At 35.6% G+C, this 23,833-nt stretch overlaps 1 protein-coding gene across 12 annotated transcripts in view; it reads right to left on the bottom strand.

Moving 5' to 3' along the window:
* TANC2 (tetratricopeptide repeat, ankyrin repeat and coiled-coil containing 2) overlaps nucleotides 1-23,833 on the bottom strand; it is a 369,328-nt gene that overhangs the window by 235,817 nt on the left and 109,678 nt on the right. For 10 of the 12 annotated variants that reach the window (XM_072781222.1, XM_072781217.1, XM_072781218.1 and 7 more), the window contains one exon: nucleotides 21,776-21,847. In XM_072781222.1, the coding sequence (XP_072637323.1) occupies nucleotides 21,776-21,847 (72 nt within the window). Of the gene's footprint in view, nucleotides 1-19,820; nucleotides 20,084-21,775; nucleotides 21,848-23,833 lie in introns of all 12 variants that reach the window. The other 2 variants (XM_072781227.1, XM_072781220.1) reach the window with 1 other exon arrangement.

Raw genomic sequence — 23,833 nt, forward strand, 5'->3', positions numbered from 1 at the left:
TAAATGTATTAAAAGCCACTGAATTATACATTTTTTAATGATGAATCTTACTCAATAAAATTTATGCAGATATTTACCATCTACTCACATATTTATTAAAACCAGAAGCCAAAAAAAAAAAAAAAACAAAAAACCGGAAGCCTAGTAAATCATTGTTAATTTCTTCCTGACACATCCCTTTCCCAACAGATGCATTAGAAGTTCTGCAGATTATCAATATAAATAGATTTCAAATCAGCTATGCTTTTTCCATTTCTCCTACCATTACCAGAGTCTAAATCACTATTATTTTCCCCTAAACTTCTCTTGGTAGAAATACAGAATTTATTCCTTATCCTTGGAGCTTAGAAATTTTACCAAGATTTTCCTTTCTTCTTCTCATTAGTCTCTGGGTCCTTTCGTTTACTATGTTGACTAATTCTTCTCTGTCAACTGTCCTTTTTTTCTTTCTCTGGAACTATGATCAGATGGATATTGCATCTCTTAGACATATTTTTCAAGTCTCTTTCATAATTTCTAATCTTTGGTCATTCTTGAATAGACTCAAAACTGATTTATATGGAACTACGGTATTTTATAGGTTTACAAACAAAGAGCCATTAATATAATTTCCTACCTGAGGAATCCTTTTGTTGAGAAAAATCAGCATTAGATTTTTTAAAAGCAATATATCTAGAAGAATGCATTTGATTTAGTGAAGCTTCCTTCTTCACTTGTTCCAATATTAAAACTTGGCTGATAATTTTAGAATCTAATAATACTCCTTAAGGAATAATACTGCAATTAGCCCAGTCTGGATGTCCTAGTTTACTTTTCTGCTTAAAAATATTTTCTTCCATCTTCTCTGTCCTATAAATTGTGTTTGAACTCATTGTAGCTATAGAGAAAAAAACTAAAAATATATATTTCAAGTAAAGAAAAGTATTGGTAAGCATTTACAGAATTTGGCTATATGAGCCAGTTTTTCTTGAGTAACTAGCAACCCCAAAACTCTCAGCAGTTTACATTTACTTTTCTCATGAGTCTGCAGATTCACCATAGGTCAGCTGATCTAAGCTGGGCTATAAGGTTCAGAACTACTCTGATGAGTCTTCAATATTGGGCCTAGTCACTAAAAAGGCAGTGAGTATGTGGGGCTGCTCTTATGGTAGATCACAAGAGTGTAAGTGGCCAAGTCAAACCAGAGGAACAGATTTAAGACCTCTGTTCACTGATATTCTAATTGGCCCACTTCAGTGGGAACTACTGAAAAGTGCACAGCAAAAGGAATGGATATCTAATTTTGTAACAGGAATAAAGTGGAATTGGGAGTCCAATTTACCAAGCATGTAGGATATTTACTGGTATTCCAAATTATTCACCTTCATCCTCTACTTTTTTTTTTCCTACCACTTTTCCTGCTTCATTCAACCAAATAAAAGTTACTGAAATAATGTGATGAAAATACGGCAGAATAAAATAAACTGCTAAAAAAATTCAGTTATGTTGGATACCTGGTGATTAAATGTTCAAAAGCTGAACTAAGAAAGCACAAGGATATCAAGTAGGTGGACACTAAAGAAGTGTGAGGAGTAATTATAATTCAATAAAAATTTCAGTCGCTATTAAGTCTTATATTTAATATGGATGATTAATAGATATTAAAGTTCAAGTTAATAATAAATTCTTTAGCCAAATGCAGTATTTATACTACAGAACAGCCTTTTAATTTTTCAAGTTACATGAATAACCACAAATAAAACTTACAAATCAAAACCTCTAGCATGATATTTCATTGAACTATACATATGATTTGTGAATTTTTCAGTTTACATATTATACTTTTATAAATGTTTATCTTTAAAAAGCACAGTGAAAAAATAGCCCCTATTTACATGTTTTAGAAACAAAGGGTGTTTGCCTAAGTTACTTCAAACATCCTTCTTTTAACTCAAAGCTTATAATCACTCTGCAACTTGGCAATATTCTCACAACAGATCCATACATTAGGCAGAAAACCAGCATAAAGAAATACAATAACTAGAACAGGATCATGTAGTCAGACACCATGATTGCCTCTAGAGAATTCTAAAGAATCTACAAACACACACACACACACACACAAACCTGCTAGAATAAAATAAGTGGGTTAGGCAAATTCAAAGGCTAAAGAGTCAAAGTACAAAAAAGCAAGTGTATTTGTACATTCTAGCAGTAAGCACTTGGAAAATAAAAAATTTAAAAACCATAGCATCAAAATAGCATCATTAGAAACAATGAAATTAATCAGGAATGAATCTGACAAAATAAATACACAGACAGTATTTATATGATAAAAGCTGTAAAACACTGATGAAAAATCAAAGACTAAAATGGAGAGATATAATGTGTTCATGGATCTCAAGATTCCTATCATTATGATGGCAATTCTCCTCAAAGTGATCTATAGGTTTGAAGCAACTCCAATGAAAATCCAGCAGGCAGTATTTTGGTGAAAATCAACAAGCCGATTTTACTTTTTTAAATTATTTATTTATTTATTTTAAAGATTTTAAGTAATCTCTACACCCAACATGGGGCTTGAACTCACAACCCCAAGATTAAGAGTCACATGCTCTACCAACTGAGCCAGCTATGCACTTGATTTTAAACTTTGTGTGTAAAATTTTTTAAAAACTAAGACAAAACAATTTTGAACAAGGAAAAGCAAACTTTGAAGTCTCATAGTACCTAATTTCAAGATTAACTGTAAAACTATAGTAATCCAGAGGATGTAGTACTGACAAAAGAATGGACACAAAATCAATGGAACAGACTACAAAGTCCAGAAAAAGACTCATGCAAATATAGTCAACATTTTTTTTTTTTTAAGAGAGGGAGAGGTAAAGACAGAGTCCCAAGCAGGCTCTCTATGCCCAGTGTAGAGCCCAAAACAGAGCTCAATCTAATATCCTGAGATCACGACCTGAGCTAAAATCAAGAGTCAGACAATTAACTGACTGAGCCACCCAGGCACCCCAGTCAACTAAATTTTGACAAAAGTGTATGGGCAATCCAATGTTTAAAGGATACTCCTTTCAACAGAAAGCTTTGGAACAACTGGCTATCCATATGCAAAAAACAAACTTAGACCTAAACCTTTACTATGTACAAAAATCAGGTTGAAATGGATCATAGACCTTATTGTAAAACCGAAAACTATAAAACTTCTAGAAGAAATGATAAGAGAAAATCTGGGTGAACTTGTGTCAAGGAAAGATTTATATAAAAAGAACTGGTAAATTGGAATTTATACATATTTAAAATTTCTACTCTTCAAAAAGACACTGTTACAAAATGAATAAAAATAGTACCAACTGAGAGAATACATTTGCAAAACACATATATGATAAAGGACTGGTATTTAGAATGTACGTAAAACTTTTTTTTTTAAGATTTTATTTATTCATGAGAAATACACAGAGAGAGGCAGAGACATAGGCAGAGGAGGAAGCAGGCTCCTTGCAGGGAGCCTGATGTAGGACTTGATCCTGCACTCCAGGATCACAGCCTGAGCCAAAATCAGACGCTCAACTGCTGAGCCACCCAGGCATCCCTAAGTAGAACTCTTTTAACTCACAACCAGAAACTACTCCAATTTAAAAAGTTGGAAAAGATTTGAACAGACATTTCATCAAGTAAGAGATATGGATATCTAATAAACACATGAAAAGATACTCAACATCACTAATCATTAGGGAAATGCAAATTAGAGATGTCACCTAGCGGAATGGCTAAAATTAAAAACAAAATGCTGACAAATCAAGTGCTGGGAAGAATGAACTATAACACTTATATACTGGTGGTGAAAAGATAAAATGGTATATAATGCTGGGAAACATTCTGGTAGCTTAAATATAAACTTACCATACAACCCAGGAATCCAATACCTAGAAATCTACCCAAAAGAAAAGAAGACACATTGACCCTACCCACACACCATCACCACACAAGCACACAAATAGCAGACTTATTCATAATCTCCAAAAACTGGAAACTACCCATATGTCCATCAACTAGTGAATGGATAAACAAATTATAGGATATTCTACAAATGAACATTATTCAGCAATAAAATACATATGTAAAATGAAAAAAGAAACCCAAAAAATAGATGAATCGAAAGATGAATGGATAAAGAAGATGTGGTTTATGTATACAATGGAATATTACTCAGCTATTAGAAATGACAAATACCCACTATTTGCTTCAACGTGGATGGAACTGGAGAGTATTATGCTGAGTGAAGTCAGTCGGAGAAGGACAAACATTATATGTTCTCATTCATTTGGGGAATATAAATAATAGTGAAAGGGAATATAAGGGAAGGGAGAAGAAATGTGTGGGAAATATCAGAAAGGGAGACAGAACGTAAAGACTGCTAACTCTGGGAAACGAACTAGGGGTGGTGGAAGGGGAGGAGGGCGGAGGTGGGAGTGAATGGGTGACGGGCACTGGGGGTTATTCTGTATGTTGGTAAATTGAACACCAATAAAAAATAAATTTAAAAAAATCCAAAGCATTAAAATATAAGAAGTCAGGAGTCAAAAGGATACACACTGTATGGTTTCATTTATAGAATATTTTGAAAATTCTACAGTAACAGGAAGCAGATCAATAGCTGACAGGGATTGGGGTAGAGGAAAGGGATTGGCTACAAAAGGGTATGATAGAACTTTTACATGATGGTGGAAATGAGCTATATTTGATTTTAGTGATAGTTACATGACCATATGTTTGCAAAAATTCATGGTATTGTAAATTTAAGAGGGGCAAATTTTATTACATATAAATTAAACTTCAATAAGCTGACTTAAAAAAACCCTATAGTACTTTGTGATAATATACTGACTGTATATAGTTATAAGTTATAAACTTTTCTGATTGCATGCTTTATTTCACTAAAGACTATTTTTCAAAAGTATACAGAAAAAATAACATAGGTGATAAACTAGCCCCTACAACACTTATAGACATATAAAAGATTATATACATAATAACAATGCATAATTTGTCAAAGGGCTTTCATATACTTTCTACAACAAAGGGATTTGGCCTAAACTACTCCTAAGGACCTTTCAAGGCAAGATTTATATCACTGTGAGTCTCAATATTTTCACATGTTCGTGTATTAATCAGAAAGGAGATACAGGAAATTTAATAACTAATACAGAATCATGTAGTCAATTAGCAAACAATTAGAACTCAAAATCCTGACCAGAGTTATAAGCCCCACCCCCAAATCTGGCCCCACCTACTTAATTTTCTGATGCCATCATTTTCCACTCCTCCCCCCAGTTGACAATGCTTCAGTCAACTGGCCTTCCAATTCCTTGCTCTGGCCAAATTTATTCTCAACTTCAGGCCTCTGCCTGTTTCTTTTGCCCAAATTGCTGAGTCCCAGTACTTCTGCAAAGCTGGCTTTCCTTTGTCTGAAAGATCCTAGCTTAAATATTCCCTCCTCAGAGAGGTCTATCAGGACTAACCCTAAAGTTACCATTCACTTTTTCTCCCACTTCTCATTCTATATCACACAATCCTATTTTATTTTCTTGATAGCACTTAGCATGACCTGAAATTATCTGGCTATTTGTCTCACTCCTCTAGAATGAAAGCATCATAACAGTAGAAATGTTCTTTGCCTTATTTATTGTTCCTGCCCTTTGGCCTGGTTGAGACCTGTGTACTAGGATCACCCTTGGGTGGCATACCTGACTCAGGCTCCCAGTTTTCGGTGGGTCCCAGTCTGGCCCTTCCATCTGCCTGGGGTACTCTGCCCTAAGGTTTCTTGTCAATTTCTTCTTCTTACTGTTCTGATCTTAGTACAGAAAGAACATCTCTCCATACAGAGGCTTTACTGCACTGACTAGAATCCACAGACACAGTTGAAGAAAAGCAGTGATAGCAGACATCAGAAGGAAAGCTTTCAGCTTTTCACTACACTGCATAAATGAGATGCAAATAGAAGGGAATCTTAATGAGATAAACTCTCTGAATGTAGTCTATGTGGAAAAGCCTTCAGAAGGAGCACTAATCTTATTGTGCAGGAGAAATCATAAAGGAAAAACAAATCATGAATGTAAGAATTCTAAGAAAGCCTCCAGTAATCATTATTTTCTTCAGAGACATGGGAGAATTAAAATGAAGAGAAACTCTTCAAATAATTTCAGAGTAGAAAAGCATCTGGTCTATAGTCATCTCCAAAATATACATAAGACTTCACGTTGGAGACAAACTTTATTAATGTAAACAGTGTGGAAAATTCTTCAGAAACATCTCTAGTCTAGTGGTGCACAAGAGAATACATACTGGGCGGAAACTCTATAAACAGAAAGACTAGGAGAGAGTTTTCAGCAGGATCACTCATTTTACTTCTTACCAGAGCATTCACACTGGGGAGAAACTCTACAAACACAAATGACAGAGAAAAAGCCTTCAGTAGGAACGGTAAGCTCAGAAGGCCTATGCAAATAGACACAGAAGAGAAACATCATGACTATGATGAATTCAGAAAAGCATTCTATAGAAACTTTAAACTTACTGAACACATGTAAGTACATCCTAGGAAAGTCTATGAATGCAATGGATTGTAAAAAGTTTTTAGAAGTCACTTATGCCATGGGAAAAATGTGAGCACACATATATTAGAGAAGCCTTATATACTCAAAGATCCCTTTTGCCTTTACAGACATAAGAATTCACCCTGGAGAGAAATCCATGAATATATACCCTGTGGGAAAGCCTTCAATCCCAATTTTCCTCTGTTCTATGTAAGAGAATTAATACAAGGAAACAAATCATATGAGTGTTTTACAAGTATCAGTAAGGTTCCAGTTCCAGGAAAGATGGAATAAGCACATTCCACCTTTACTCTTCTACTGAATGTAACTTTAAATCCTTGAAAGAATGCAGAGAGCTCACTTCCAGCTTCCTTAATAGAACTACAGAGCACTTCTCCTCCCCTGTACCTTACCATTACCCTACTATTTACTACAGCTCATTTTACCAAGAGTGTCGTATCTACCTTTCAGCATAAACTTAAAAGGCATGCTAAAAGGCAAAAATATACAATTTGAAGAGACAGAAAATGCATCAAACTAGACCCAGATATGGCAGGGTGCTAGAATTTTCAAACTGTGAATTTAAAAAATGAAATACTTATATGTAATTCTACAAAAATATACAAGAACTATATGAGGAAAACTACAAGAAATCTGATGAAAGGAATTTTAAAAGATCTAAATAGATGGAAAAATATTCCACATTCATGGATAGAATCAATACTGTCAATACTGTCAAAATGTCAGTTTTTCCCAAATTGAGCTGAGTCAAAGCAATCCCAATCAAATCCCAGGAAGTTATTTTTGTTGATATTAGCAAACTGATTCTGAAGTTTAAACGAGAAGGCAAAAGACCCAAAAAGCCAACTCAATATTTGAAGAAGAATAAAGCTAGGGAACAGACATTATTGAACTTCAAAACTTACTATAAAGCTACAGTAATCAGAATGCCTGAGTGGCTCAGTGGTTGAGTGCCTTTGGCTCAGGTCATGATCCTGGGGTCTGGGATCAAGTCCGCATCAGACTCCCCACAGAGAACCTGTTTCTTCCTCTGCCTATGTCTCTGCCTGTGTGTCTCTCATGAATAAATAAAATCTTAAGAAAAAAGAGGGAGAGCTACAGTAATCAAGGCAGTGTCATGGTGGTAAAAGAACAAGTCCATGTAGGAAAATGGAAAGCCCAGAAAGAGACCCACAAAACTACGCTGATCTTTGACAAAGGAACAAAGCCAATACACTGGAGAAAAGATAGTCTTTTCAACAAATGATACTAGGAGATCTAGACATCCACAATTTAAAAAAAAAAAAAAAAAAAAAAACTCTAGACAAAGACCATACACTCATCACAAAAAATTAACCCAAAATGGATTATACACCTAAATGTAGTATGTAAAAATATAAAACTCCTGGAGGATAACACAGAAGAAAAACTAGATGACCTTGGGTATGGCACTGACTTTTTAAGATATAACCCCAAAAACATGATCCATGAAAGACTTAATAAGCTAGACTTCATTAACATTTTAAACTGCAGCTGTACAAAAGACATGTGTAATAAAAGGCCATTATCCAAAATAAATAGATCCAACAAGAAGATGAAAAACATAGTTAAAACAAGGACAAAGGATCTGAATAGACACCTCACTAAAGAAGATATCTAGATGGAAAATAAGCACATGAAAAGATGTTCAACATTATATGTTACTACAAATTAAAACAGGTATCTCTACACATCTACTAAAATAGTCAAAATCCAAAACACTGACACCACCAAATGCTGACATGGATATGGAGAAATAGGAACTCTTATTCAGAGCTGATGGGAATACAAAATGATGCAGCCACTTTGGAAGACAGTGTGGCAGTTTCTTATAAAACTAAACACACACACACACACACAAAAAAAAAAAAAAAAAAAAAAAAAAAACCTAAACATACTCTTAAGTCCTCCTTCATATATACCCAAATGAGTTAAAAATATATTCACACAAAAAACTGCACATGGATGTTTATAGCAGCTTTATTCATAATTGTCCTTCAGTAGGTGAATGTTAAATAAACTGTGGTAGATCCAGGAAAGAGAATATTATTCAGCACTAAAAAGAAATGAACGGGCAGCCGGGGTGGCTCAGTGGTTTAGTGCCGCCTTCGGCCCAGGACCTGATCCTGGAGACCTGGGATCGAGTCCCATGTCGGGCTCCCTGCATGGAGCCTGCTTCTCCCTCTGCCTGTCTCTCTGTCTCTCTCTGTGTCTCTCATGAAAAAATCAATAAAATCTTTTTTAAAAAATTAAAAAATAATAATAAAAAGAAATGAGCTATCAAGTCATGAAAAGACAGTGAGGAACCTTACATGCACACTACTAAGTGAAAGTAGCTAACTGGAAAAGGGTATATACTATATGATTCCAATAGTCTGACATTCTGGAAAAGGCCAAACTATGGAAACAGTGAAAAGATTAGAGGTTTGCAGGGATTAGGGGGAGGGAGGGATAAATAGAGTACAAAAGATTCTTAGGGTAGTGAAACTATGATATTATAATGGTAGACACATGTCATTATACATTTGTCAAAACCCATAATATATATAACATCAAGAATAAACCCTATTGTAAACTATGGACTTCGGATGATAATGATATGCCAAGGTAGGGTCATCTACTATAAACAAAGGTACCAGTCTGGTGAGGGATGATGATAATGAGGGAGGCTATGTACATGTGGGTCCAAGAGGCATCTGAAAACTCTGTACTTTCCATTCAGTTTTGCTGTGAACCTAAAACTACTCTAAAATATAAAATCTATTTTTAAAAAAATTTAAATGCACAAACAAAAAAAAAATAAAAAGAATGCCTCGAGTAGCTATCTGAGGACTGAAATAAATAGTAGCAGAGGATTGGGAAAAGAGTGCAAAATATTAAGTGGTGATGAGTTTACCGTGTTATTTCCTCAGATACCTCCTGACCTGGACACCTAAAACTCAGAAGTGTATTCCAGGTAAGAAAAAGCTCCAAGAAAATCTCTACCTAGTTGGTAAGGAGTAGGAAAGGGGGCCCTTATTGGTTTGAGAGACTAGGGAAATTCCTCTCCCCCCCCCCTCATCTTCTATCAAAGTGTCCAGGCAATTCTATTCAGCAGCAACACAGAGATGGTGACTGGGCAGATACCTAACAACCTGGGAGAAAGAACCCTGTTCTCTGACCCCAAAAATTGTGATCCCACAAGTCTGAGGTGAATCCTTACTGCTTTCTTCCCTTTTTTTTTTTTTTTTAAAGATTTTATTTATTTATTCATGATAGTCACACACACACAGAGAGAGGCAGAGACATAGGCAGAGGGAGAAATAGGCTCCATGCAGGGAGCCTGACATGGGATTTGATCCCGGGTCTCCAGTATCGTGCCCCGGGCCAAAGGCAGGGGCCAAACCGCTGCGCCATCCAGGGATCCCTTTTCTTCCCTTTCTATGTCCTTTTATCTCTTGATCTAGATACAAACAGTTAAATAGGAATTGAACATCAGAATGGGAAAACTAGAGTCTGTGTTTTAGCAAGAGTGCTGAGGAGAAAGGGAGCTGGAAATTGTTCATGAGATTGAGGTGAGAAGGGATATCAAGAAAAAAATCCCATCAGGTTGTACAAGAACTTCTGGGCTCATCTGAGCTCTGAACAAGATGTACCACTACTTTGATCCCAGAAGGGACACTGGATCACATTTATGAGACCCATCTAAATAGTACTGCAGATGCTTAGAAAACAGAATTGACAATGGAACTACAGCCCCCAGAGGGCAGGCAGGAACCTGTGTCCTGAACAAATTCTGGTTGACTGCCACTGACCACACCAAAAAAATCAACATTCTCCTTAAGCCTTAAATAAAACCCACACTCATGTTCAAAATGTTCAGAATATAATCCAAAATCATATGGCATATGAAGAAACATGAAAAGTTCAACTGAGGAAAAAAAGTCCTTAAACAGCATTCCTGAGATTACACAGATGTCAGAATCAAAATCAAAGACCTTAAAGCAACTATTATAACAATGCGTCAGTAAGTAAAGGCAAATATTCTTGAAATGTACAGAAAAAAGAAAGTCTCAAATCTGGTGTATATTTTACATATACAACACATCTCCCTTCTGACCAGCCATCTCCCTTCTGGGCAGCCACACTTCAGGTATTCAATAGCCACATGTGGCCAGTGACTACTGTACTATACAGTGAAGTTCTAGAACTATATCAGAACTAAGTTCAGTCTCTAGAGATAAGGTAAAAGTGTGATCCAATCAGTAAACATTGGAAAGATCCAAAGGTAATAACTCTTACCACATCCCCATTCAACTTATCTATATGGCCTATACAAAAGATAGACAAATCTTGAAGAATGACAGTGTGTTTTTGTAACTTATTCAGGTTGTGACTCCCACTGCTACTACAATTTTAGATGTGGTTTTCTTGCTAAAGCAAATTAGCATATCCCTGACACCCAGTTTGCAGTTATTGACCAAAGAATGAGATAATCATATGCAGTATGCATTCAGTTGTCAAGATCAGCTATATATTTTCACTGTCCTACCTTAACTGTCCCTCAATTTCATAGGACACCTTTACTGTTCTATTATATGGATAAATTCATGATGATTAAACTTGAACAGGAAGCAGCAACTGATCTAGATATTGTGGTGAAACATGCATGACAGAGAGTGGGAAATAAACCCCACAAAAAATCAGAGATCTTCCACACTGTGAAATTTCTTTAAGCCCTATGGTCTTGAGTGATTCAAAATATCCCTTCCAAGGAATGCTGCATCTACTCTCCCTTACTACTGAGAAAGAGGTACAATGCCTAGTAGACCTCCTTGATTTTTTCTAAGCAACCTGTACCTCATTTGGTCATGCTACTGTGTGAACCATTTGCCAACACTGCTGGATGTGAGAGAGGCCCAGAACAGGGGCTTTGCAACAAATATGGGCTACTTTGCCTCTTGGGTTATTTATTTTTTTTAAAGATTTTATTTATTTATTTATTTATTCATGAGAGACACACACAGAGAGCGAGAGGCAGAGAACAGGCAGAGGGAGAAGCAGGCTCCATTCAGACAGCCAGACATGGGACTCGATCCCAGGTCTCCAGGATGTCACCCTGGGCTGCAGGCGGCGCCCTGCCTCTTGGGTTATATAACCCACCAGAACCAATGTTACTTGAGGTTTCTGTGGTAGACAGGGCTCTTGCATCATTATTGTAGAACTTTAGTTAAATCTCAGGGAAGACCTCTACTATTTTATAAAAGAAACAAAACAAAATATATGCTATCTTATGTAAGAACTACTATCTTTCTTGAAAATTAGCTTTTGGCTTACCATAGGACCTTAGAATAAATGCATGTGACCCTTGGCAGGCCATCATGAACTAAGTATTGTTGAACCAACAAATCAATATGCTTGGGTGTATAGTGCAGCACTTCATCAGCAAAAGCAAAAAGTGTACATGAGATTAGGCTTGAACAGGTCCTAAAGGCACAAATAATTCACATGAGCAAGTGACCTAAGATGCCCAAAGTTTCTACTCCTGCTATAGTTTCTTTTCACTTAAAAGATCTTAATCTGGTAAATTCTCTAGTACCCTCTCACTGAAAAGAAAGAAAGACAAGACAAGAAAGAAGTCAGGCTTCTTTACTGATAGCTCTGTAAGATAACAACACACTACAGATGACAACACTACAGCCCCACTTTGTGGTAGTCTTGAAGGCATTAGGGAAGGGAAACCTTTCTAGTGGCAGAAATTTGAACAGGGTACCTTGTTGTTCACTTTGCCTAGGAAAAGAGATGACAGAGGAACTCACTCATGGAGAGTATTTAATGGATATTCAGAGATTTGAAAGGAATAATTAGGAAACTTGTGACAAGGAAATCTGGGGATGAGGTATGTGAATAGACCACTTGAAAGGGCACAGAATATGGAGCAATTTATGTCCCATGTGAATGCTTACCAAAGAACAAACTGCAGAGAAGGTGCTTAACAACACAGCAGGTTAGATGATCTAATTGGGGGACACAGTCCATCTTTCTACCCAGCCACTCTAACCTTGCTCAAAGGGCTCATTAACAAAGCTGCCATGGTAGCAGGGATGGAATTTATACATGGGCTCAGCAATATGGACTTCCACTCACCAAGGCCAGTATGACCAGAGCCACAGTTGAGTGTCCAACATGTCAAGAGTCCATGCTTGCACTGGGGATGAGGTGGGTGGATGCCCTCAATATATGGTTCTGTTCACAGGATGGTCATTTCTAGCCCTAGTAATTTCCTCTTCCTTCTTTAATAAATCAACTACAGATTTAAAATAAATATTCTTTATAATATCAAGGTTTTCAGGTAGTCTTACTCTGCCCCCTTGTGGAAACCAGGTCTTTAATCTCACTAGGAATAAGACTTACTACATCCAACATGACTAAACAAAAAAAACGTATTTACTCAATAATAACTTTATCTGAGACTTTACTAACACGTTTCTTCTTCACTCTTTGTTATTTAACTTTTATGGCCTTTCATGAAAGATCACTAAGTTTTTCAAAGAAAGAGGTTTTATGATTTTTAATCTCTTGCCAGAAAAACTTAGTTAAGAATATTTTAATCAAAATCTTTCTAGATGTTTGGGAAGATAACCTTTTCCAACCTTTTTCACTGTCCTGCTTTTATTCCTTTTCTTTCATAAATATGGATAAGCAAGGAGAAGCTTCTACAATGTTTCTAGTGTTAACTAGGCCAATTATCATAATGCTAAGTAGGATACTTAGTATGGTCTGACACAAAATGTGCTTGGGGTTGCAAATTCCAAGATTTTTAAGATGTTACTAGATAAATGATTATGAATCATTTTGAAAATCTGAACACTCATATATGAGGAAATGGTGAAATAAATTATGGGTTGCTTATGCTGTGAAACATTGTACAGATTTTTTAAAATTAGAATTTAAGTATGCTCCTGGAGGGATGGCCATGCTATACTGTTAAGAGGGGGTAACAGAACTAAAAATTTCATTTTAGTTTTTTTTATTTAATTATTTTTTAAGATTTTATTTATTTATTCATGAGAGACACAGAGAGAGAGAGAGAGAGAGAGGCAAAGACACAGGCAGAGGGAGAAGTAGGTTACATGCAGGGAGCCTGACGTGGGACTGGATCCCAGGTCTCCAGGATCAGGTCCCAGACTGAAGGCGGCACTAAATCACTGGGCTACCGGGGCTGCCCGCATTTTATTTTTAAGTCTTTCGGTACACACACACACATACACCTTCACACACACTCCTGCATATGCCAATATGAGCTCAGGGGAAAAACATGAAAGGATATAGACTTGGTTACATTAGGATAGTGGAAGGGAGAGAAGCCTTACTTAACATGTTCTTTTTAAATGTGTACGTTGTTGGTGAAAAGTAATCTTTTAATTAGTAAAATTATTATAACTCACATTTTAAAAAAATGACTGAAGTATATGTAAACACATTCTGATACATCCCTAGAAGTTCAAGGTAATAAAAAATTGTTGGCTAAAGGTTCAATTTCAAGTTTAATTCTATGAAAAATGAGTGTTATACAAAGAATAATCAACATGAAGTTAAATCTCAGAAGAAATATAGGACTAGAATAAAGGCACTTCAGAGGGATTTATCATTTAAGGTCAGATCTTTTCTTCCAGGCCTTATCCAACCATTAATAAATTTGTATTTTAAACATCAGAACAGAAAGGTTCTAAGTACATGATACCAACAAAGCTGATTTGAAACTTTTGGTATAGATTAGTATAAAGCCTGAAATATTTTCCTACTGAAAATAATACCTACTTCATAGCATTATTCTGAGAATTAAATGAGGATTATGTGAAAGCACCTCACCCAGAGCCTGGCACATATGTATTTTTTTTTTTAATTTTCAAAGCAATATATGTTGAAAACTAAGTAAATTTTTTATCACAATGATAAACTACTAACACAATACAAAATTTTGTTCATTAGTGATGCCACCTAACCAGATATACTCTTACAATGATACACAAATGACACACTAAATACTGAAATAATTTTCCTTACTATTTTATATAATAAAAACACTGTTGGTTTAATAAAGGTACCTTTGTAACTTATCAAACGGAAAAATAATTTGTATATGTTTTAAGAGCATGAACATCTCATTTCTACTAAATATTTTACTTATTAGGAAGGAAAGAAAAATAATCAGAAGACATCACATTTGACAATTTAGTGTATTATTTACTATAAATGCACCAGCATGTACTAATCAAATAAAACTGGCTACAGATAATGGGAATCATGCAAAGTCAAACACTATACAGTTTCTCAGTCCTCCAGCACAAGCTGGTCATTACCCTGGAACTGGTCATTACTACTGGAACATTACTAAATCAATACACATTTTGTATATCAAAGCCTAATGTCTGCATAATGCTATCCTTGCAAAAGTAAATAAAAATTGGGTTCCAATCATATCACATTGGCTCATGCATTTATTTAATATCTAGAACCAAGTAAGTTCTGTTTATATATGGAAGAACTCTAATGAAAAATCATTTGCTGCATAATATGGAGCTAGTACATCAAAACCAATTCTGATGAAGCAACACATTAAATACAGAACCAGCATTCCTAGAATTGATAAGCTTCCTTGGTCAATTTGATAGCCTAATTGTAAGACAGTAGCACTGTGCTAGATGCAAAAATCCTACTGTTAACAAACTCCTAAATTACCAGGAAAAATAGAGATTCAACAGACAAGACTAAATGCAATAAATAATACATCTCAGTTATATACAATATGCTATACTGGAAAGCAGAAAATAATCACTCAACCTCAGAAGACCTTAACTTAGAAGAAGCTTAACTAGCACAATCAGTCTTACAATCATATGCCAAGAAAAAAAAAATCATATGCCAAGAGCCTCATTTCACAAAACAATAGATAGTTGATATTCTGGTAAGCTTTCTACATTCAACAAAATTCCTTACACTGCTTTACTTTTTAAAGTTACATTAAGTAACAGAAGTGAATACTGAATCAATATGCGGCCTGGGCATATCCACATTCCTTCCCAAACACCCTAGGTGCCTCTTGCTCATTCTTTCATTCAACAAATACTGACAAATTCATATATGTTAAGTGTTCTAGGGCAAGAGTGGTAAACAAGACAAAGTCTGCTCAAATGAAACCTATTTTCTAGTAACTGAGACTAAAAAAGAAAAAACACATATATAAGTAAATGCATAAATAATTATTTTCAAGTAGTGATAAATACTATGAAGGTTAGGGTTGGGTATTTGGTCACAGAAGGCCTCCTTGACTAAGCAGAAGCCCTTTATTCAAGAAAGAGCAAGTTTACAGGCCTTAAAAAGAAAACACTCTTAACATGTTTAAACAAAAAGGCCAGCATAGAGGAAACAAAGTAGACAATGGAGGGAGTGGGAGGGCACAGAGTCAGAGTACTAGGAAAAGGGCAATTCAGGTAGCATCCTATAGGGAATGATAAAGGCAATGTGATAGGAGGCTACTGAGGAATTTTATTTCAAGTCTGGGGAAATATGTGATTTAATTTATTTTAATAGCGCACTCTATCACATGGATAATAGACTATAAGTTGGCAAGGCAACTAAGACACTATTACAGTAGTAAAGGAAAGAAATAACGATAGTTCAGACTAAAATGGCAACACAGGTGGTGCAGAATGACACAAAAGTATTTTAAAAAGAGTAAATTCTTAAAGCATTATAAAATAAAACAAAAAGCCAATAATAGAGGAGAAATGTTAAGAAATCCATGGAAGACAGAAACTAGATGCAATTGGAGTGAGGAAATTATAGCCCAGAGCATGTGTAGGAGGATAACTGTGAAAGATGAGCGTGTTTCCAGGTCTGTTTTAGGCACAGAAGCAAGAGATGCAAGGAGCAGGAAGTGCCCAGGGGTGGCAATCTGAATGAGTACAGTAGGACCAGACTCACTGCAAACAGGCATCTCCCATCTCCATTTTATAAGCAAAAAACATCATAAGTCTCTGACCCAAGCTAGAGCAGGAAGTGTGGTTATGTTTGAGTCGGAATCCACTGTACCTGAGAGACAGATCAGAGGCCAAGCTAGCTAGTTAACACACAGGAGAGAGCCCTCCATGCCTAAAGTTAACACACAGGAGAGAGCTATCACACAAAGAAAAGACATCTCACCAGACACCTTTCCTTACATGTCTGCTATTATTATTGAAGAAGATACTAAATAGAAACTGAATCCACAATTAGGCAGGGCAGATTATCAAGTATTATGTACCTATAGAGGCAAAACAGTTGTTTAAAGTTAGTGTTTGTTCTGAACAGACTGCCATCTCTTCTGGCCCATTGATATCTATGGTATTATCAACTGTTAAATAATTTGAGTACCATCCCTCCTGACAGGCAAACACAAAATGTAATAAAATGGAAGAGTGCTAGTTCTGGGTTAGGATGGAATAAGCACACTCCACCTTAATTGAATGTAACTAAAACCCCTGAATGTAAATAAAAACCTTGGAAAGTAGAACAGCAATCTGAAGACTGTGAAAAATAAATAGTAGCAGGCAAAGTGTGGAAAAAACCAGAATCTGAAGGGTAACTAATCTGTAGGACAACCAATTCAGTGGCACATTTCCTAATGTTTTTTTATGTCCCCAAACTCCCAGCTCAAATTCAAAGAAAATCCAAATCCTGGAACAGCAGAGCAGGGATAGAAAGAGAGATGCAAGACAAGTCTCTACCTGGTTAGGCAGGATGAATGAAGGGAGTGAGGGTGGCTCCATATGGGACTGACGGAAAATTCCTTGGCTTTTTTTTTTTTTTTTTACCTTTTGCTTCCAGCTCTTCCGCACCACACCCAATCCCCAAAACCTATTTCACTATTGGCTGCTTTCTCTCTGAGGGATGGGACCAGAACAGTGCTATAAGGAGTATGACAGAACTGAAAGGAGAAATAGATAAAATAGATAAATCTACACTTAGAGTTTGAGATTTCAATATTCCTTTCCTAATATGTGAAAGAATGAGCAGACAGAAAATCATCAAAAGTAGAGAAGACTGGAACAACACTATTAATCAACCTGACCAGACTGATATTTATAGAACCTTCCACCCCAAAAGAATATAATACACCTTTTTTTTTTTTTTTAATACACCTTTTTTAAGTGCATACTGAACATAAGATAGATCATTTCCAGGAGCATAAAACAAGTTTCAATAAAAAGTAATTCAATTCAAAGAGTGTGTTCTTTGACAACAACGAAATTAAATTAGAAATCAATATAAGTGGGCAGCGTGGGTGGCTCAGTGGTTGGGAGTCTGCCTTCAGCCCAGGGCGTGATTCTGGAGTCCCAGGATCGAGTTCCACACCGGGCTCCCTGCATGGAGCCTGCTTCTCTCTCTGCCTGTATCTCTGCCTCTCCCTCTCTCTCTGTCTCTCACGAATAAATAAAATCTTTAAAAAAGAGAAATGGAATGAAAGAGGAGACATCACTGAAGATTCTACCCATTTTTAAAAGTTACTCAAGGATAATTGAAAAAAAAAAAAGGATAATTGAAATAGTCATATTCTATTCAAGACATTTAATTTGTATCCTAAAACTTTCCCATAAAGAAAATTCCAGGCCCAGATGGCTTCTCTGAGAAATTCTATCAAACATTTAAGGATGAGATAACACCAGTTCTACACAAAATATTCTAGGAAAATTGAAGAAATACTTCTCAGGGCGGCCCGGTGGCTCAGCAGTTTGGCGCCGCCTTCAGCCCAGGGCCTGATCCTGGAGACCTGGGATTGAGTCGCGTGTCGGGCTCCCTGTATGGAGGGAGCCTGCTTCCCCCTCTGCTTCTCCCTCTGCCTGTGTCTCTGCCTCTCTCTCTCTCTCTCTCTCTCTCTCTCTCTCTCTGTGTGTCTCTCATGAATAAATAAAATCTTAAAAAAAAGAAATAATTCTCAACTTTCAGCTGGTTCTAGGAGGCCAGCATTACTCAAATACCAAAATCAAATAAAGGCATTGTGCGGCAAGAAAACTAAAGGTCAATATCCCACTTGACCATAGATACAAAAATAATAAAAATTGCTTAAGCAAATCAAATCCATCAACTGCACAAAAAGAGGCCACATACACCTGATTTGCTCACTGGGCTCTAGAGTATTGTTTCCCAACTATAATGGCCCAAATCAAATACTGGAAATATTTGTACCACACTGGAATAAAGTGATAAAACAGGCATGGACATCAGCTACCCCAGACCCTGCCCCAAGGACTGAGCACTTATTTTAAAGAATATCTCCTTTCCTACACATTATTCCCCTGAATTTAGAACTGTTTTTTACTTATTATTTCATGTGTATGTCACTAACCCTAAACTTTTTGCCAATTGTTTAAATTTTTCTGAAAAGTAATTAAACGCGTCAGGTTTCTATCAATCTCATTTTCATGGAGACAACTCTTCCCGAGGTTTCTAACCTAAATCCAATCTGGTTTGATTGCCTCCCCCGCCTCCACCTCTCATTGTTATCCTAAATATTTCTTTACTTTTCTCCTTTGTTGAATTTCCTATTTCCTACAACTCATTTCTCATTTTTGATGGATCATAGCCTACATATTCCTAAGAAAGAGTACAAGGCAGTCAAAACAAAACAAACAAGCAAAACCTTATATGTCTTAAAAGACTGTATTAGTTTCTTTTATTTCTTTAAGGATGTTAATAATGGTTCCATTATTTTTCTCTGCAAAATTTCTATTCTCTCCAAGTTGCTTTATTCTATTTATTTTAATCTCTATCTTCATACAATAGAGGGTTTCCTCAAATATCTAAAGTAACCCTTGGTTAGTTGCTAATATTTAAAAGAAGAGAACTAAGAGACTGAGAGCTTTGATACATAGAGTTATCTAGCTGGGCTGTTTTTTTAAGGAATCTCTGATGGTTACATTTTGTGTCTTTCTTTTCAGTCAGATTTTTCAGAAAAGACTGCCAACCTCCTGCCAACCTCCTGCCTAACTGCCAATATTCTAGTGTCAGTAGGATAAAGACAACTGGAATCCAATTGTCTTATTTTCAGTATAGGACTGCCCTCAACTATGCCTGGTAGATGTCTCCCAGTCTAGAATCTCTATTTTATTCCAAAGAATAAATTGCTGGGTTTTGCCAAGGTTTAGAGTGGGGAGTTGGGCACTTGCCCAGCTGACTAGTTACCTAATTTTGAGGAAGAGGTCTCAGGAATCAAGTGCTTCTTCAACTGATTTTCAGCCAATCTTCCTTTCATCTCCATTTCCATATACTACCATTCTTGAGGTTTTTTTTGTAGCTTCTGGAGTTACCCTCAGGTTGTTTTCTTGATTTCCTCTGCTATTGAGCTTAGGGTTCAGTTTTTAATTATTTATATACTCTCCAGTTTCTAAAATTGTGTTGATGTTGGCTTTTCACCAATCCCCCTTTACTGATCTTTTAGCAGGTTTCTGGAAGGAGCAAAAGCACAAGTCTGTGTTTATCTCATCTCTTTACTCCTTTAGTACAGATGCTCATTCAGCTCAATATAGATGGCTTTCTATTTATTTCTGTCTTTTGAGTAAAGAGATACTACAAACAAAATCTCCGAGAAGGTAAGAAACACGTTTTAACTATTAGTTAACTCTGATGATGATTCAATTCCCAGTAATTTCTAATGGAGATCAGGTAGCTGTGTTCAAGGTCATGGAGATCACTGATTTTGATGTTATTAAGTTCAGCTTTTATTATTAAAACTTAACTACACTTGATTTGAAAAATATTTTAACTGACACAGCCCAGGGGCCATATGATAAATGAATAATTGCTTACATCTCTATGACATTTAATATAAATGATGATATTTAATAAAAATTAGTATAATTTTTCTATTAATTTCTACTAATATTATTTTTAAGGTCTCTCATACGTGAGCTTATTTTCTTTCTTTTCCCCCCCAGGTTTATTGAGATATAACTGACACAACATTATGAAAGTTTAAGCTTGACTTGATATATACTATAATTCATTTTAAGTTCTTTTTTCATATAAAAATATGTTTAAGGAGAAAAATCAGACAAATTCCTGATATAATACCATGCACATTATTTAAAAATAAGTAAGTACTAGTAAAAGTTAAAATTTCCAACCTGCATATATTATTACTCTTTTCATTCTCCAACAACTTTATAAATATAGCACAACTCTAAAACTTGGGAAGAGCAAACTTGGAGAAAAAAGGTAATAGGATTATGGGATAAATGAACCAGGAACTTTTACAGGATTAAAACACCATAACATTTGTAAATCAAAGCTTTCTTTTATTTATAAGTAAAGATTCTCTAAAAATCATAAATCAGTCAAAATGACTGCCTGAAATTTTGTAATATATTCATCAATTTGGGTTCTCAATTCACTTTCTCTCAGAGATCATTTCATTCATTCAGCAATATTTATTTAGTAACTCCTATATGCCTGGTACTTATTCTTGGCAGTGGAAATACAGTAATGAACAAAACAGACAAAAATCTCTACAATTATGAAACATGATTGTAAATAAAATAAATACAAAGATGATAAGTACTACGAAGAAAAAGGAATGTGGGGGAACTAGTCATACAATTTTAAATAAGATAATTAGGGAAGGCCTATTTCACTAATACAGGATGTTTTTACCTAGTTTGAAAGTTATTTCAAAAAAACAGTTGAAAGCACATATTAAATTTCAAACAGAAGGAAAAAATAAGATCCTAATTGAAGATAGCAATATAAACAAAAATAATTTCTTCTGAGAGAGCTAAGATAACAAATATTGTATTGATGAAATTTTTAAAAGCCAGTGTGTTGATATGAATGTTACTGTTAAAAATTTACTTTTGGTTATATTCCAAAAGTGATATCCAAATATATATCACAATGCTCCAAAATTACTTTAAACCTTATTAAGGTATTACCATTTAAAAAATGACATGAGAAAAATTTTCATTTTATCTTAAATAAATGATATCCTATAACTTTTAGAATGCTACACTTAAAGCCCTAAAGGAGAAACTAGAATATCTAAACTAGACCCAGGGAAAATCTCAAACTTCAGACTAAGTACTAGAAAGGAATAGCTGATATCTTTTCTTTTTAATCTAATAATAAATTTAACAAAAACTTACCTTGCCCAGAGCGGCTTTGGCGAGAGTCTACACTTGACTGTCTTCGATCCGGTGGTTCCTCGCTCCCTCCATCTGTATAAAAGTAGAAAGGGCATAAGCAAATAGATCACGGAATTGATGTAGTATCTCCTATGGTACCATCCGTATCTTAAAACTGCAATACCTAGGGGTGCCTGGGTGGCTCTGTCGGTTATGCGTCCAACTCTTGATTTTGGCTGAGGTCATGATCTCAGGGTTCTGAGATCAAACCTTGCACCAGGTTCTGCACTCAGTGAGGAGTCTGCTTGGATTTTTCTCCCTTTTCTGCCCTCCCCCACCTGGCACAAGCTCTGCCCTCCTCTCTAAAATAAATTTTAAAAATTTTAAGATTTTTATTTATTTATTTATGAGAGACACACAGAAAGAGAAAGGCAGAGACACAGGCAGAGAGAAAAGCAGGCTCCATGCAGGGAGCCTGATGTGGGACTTGATTCTGGAACTCCAAGATCACACCTTGGGCTGAAGGCAGATGCTTAACCACTGAGCCACCCAGGCATCCCTAAAATAAATAAATTTTTTTTAAAAAAAACTATATTTATCATTTGTTTTCATTTCTTATGATCTTAATCATTAAAATATTTGAGGATTTTTTCCTATATAAATCAGAAGTTCTTATCCATATTATTGTGAGGACAGTTTACACTCTTCTCTGGAAGCGTAGAGAAAGTCAAGGTGTTCTTTTTCCCTACCCCCAAACATATACACTCTACTTCGCATGTAATGAATAATGTTATCAACTCTGAAGTTCACTCATGGATTCCAGTATAGAAGCCTTGATTTAAAGATTTACAGCAATGTCTAAATTAATTACAGCTGCTTATTTATTTAAAGTAGGTCAAGTAATCCCCCAGGCTGTATGTTTTACTAATAAAAACTACATTTATATGTCTCATGAGAGATAATAAGAAAATTACATAATACATGAAAGAGCAATATAAATCAGAATCAGAAAAACTCAGAAATGAGGAGACAGAAACCAAGAAAAAACTAGAAATAAAACAGTCATTTCAGTTCTGAAGACAGCTTAGAAAACAAGTGTAAATAAACCTAACAAGAGATCTTAAAAGAAACAGAAAATTGGGGCATCCAACTGGCCCAGTTGGTTGAGTGCTGACTCTTGATTTCAGCTCAGGTCATGATCTCATGATTTTGAGACTGAGCCCCAGGTCGGGCTCTGCCCTTCGCACAGTCTGCTTAAGATGCTCTCTCTCCCTTTCCTTCTGCCCACCCCACTGCGCCACTCATGATCTCTAAATAAATGAATAGATAAAATCTTTAAAAAAAAAAAAAAAGAAAGGAAAAAATCTTTAACAAATTTTAAAGAGAGAAATTAAAAAGGATTTTCAAGAAAGTGACAAATATCAAAGACAGGTGAAGAAGATTTGGCATATGAAAGAAAATAAGGGGAAAAAAAGAAGTTCCTGAAGGAGAAAACCAAAATGACAGAACAAAACAAATATTAAAAACTGTAATACAGGGAGTGCCTGGGTGGCTCAGTTGGTTAAGAACCTGCTTTCAGCTCAGCTCATGATCCCACGGTCCTGGGTTCAAGCCTAACATCAGGCTCTCTGCACGGTGGAAAGTCAGCTTCAACCTCTCCCTCTGCCTGCTATTCCCCCTGCTTGTGTGCTCGCTCTTGCTCTCTCTCTCTCTTTCTCCCTGTCAAATAAATAAATAACTTAAAAAATCTATAATACAAGAAAGCTTTCCAGAAAAAAAATGTGTATATGTATGTATGATATAGTTATATATGTGTGTAAATACATATATACATTCTCACACATATATGTATCTACAGTATATTTGAAACTACATATTGCAAGAGTATCTTGTGTACTTGAGATAATCAACTTAGAGCAATGCACCAAGACATTTTTTACTAAAATTATTAGACTTTAAAGAAAAAACAAATCCTTTGGCCATTTAGGTAAAAGCATCACATGATTTATAAGAGAAAATAACAGAAAAAAAATGAAATAGTATATTTAAAATACACAAAGAAAACTTGAGCCAAAGATT

Source organism: Canis lupus, chromosome 16, assembly GCF_048164855.1.
Source record: "Canis lupus baileyi chromosome 16, mCanLup2.hap1, whole genome shotgun sequence".
Taxonomy (NCBI): Eukaryota; Metazoa; Chordata; class Mammalia; order Carnivora; family Canidae; genus Canis; species Canis lupus.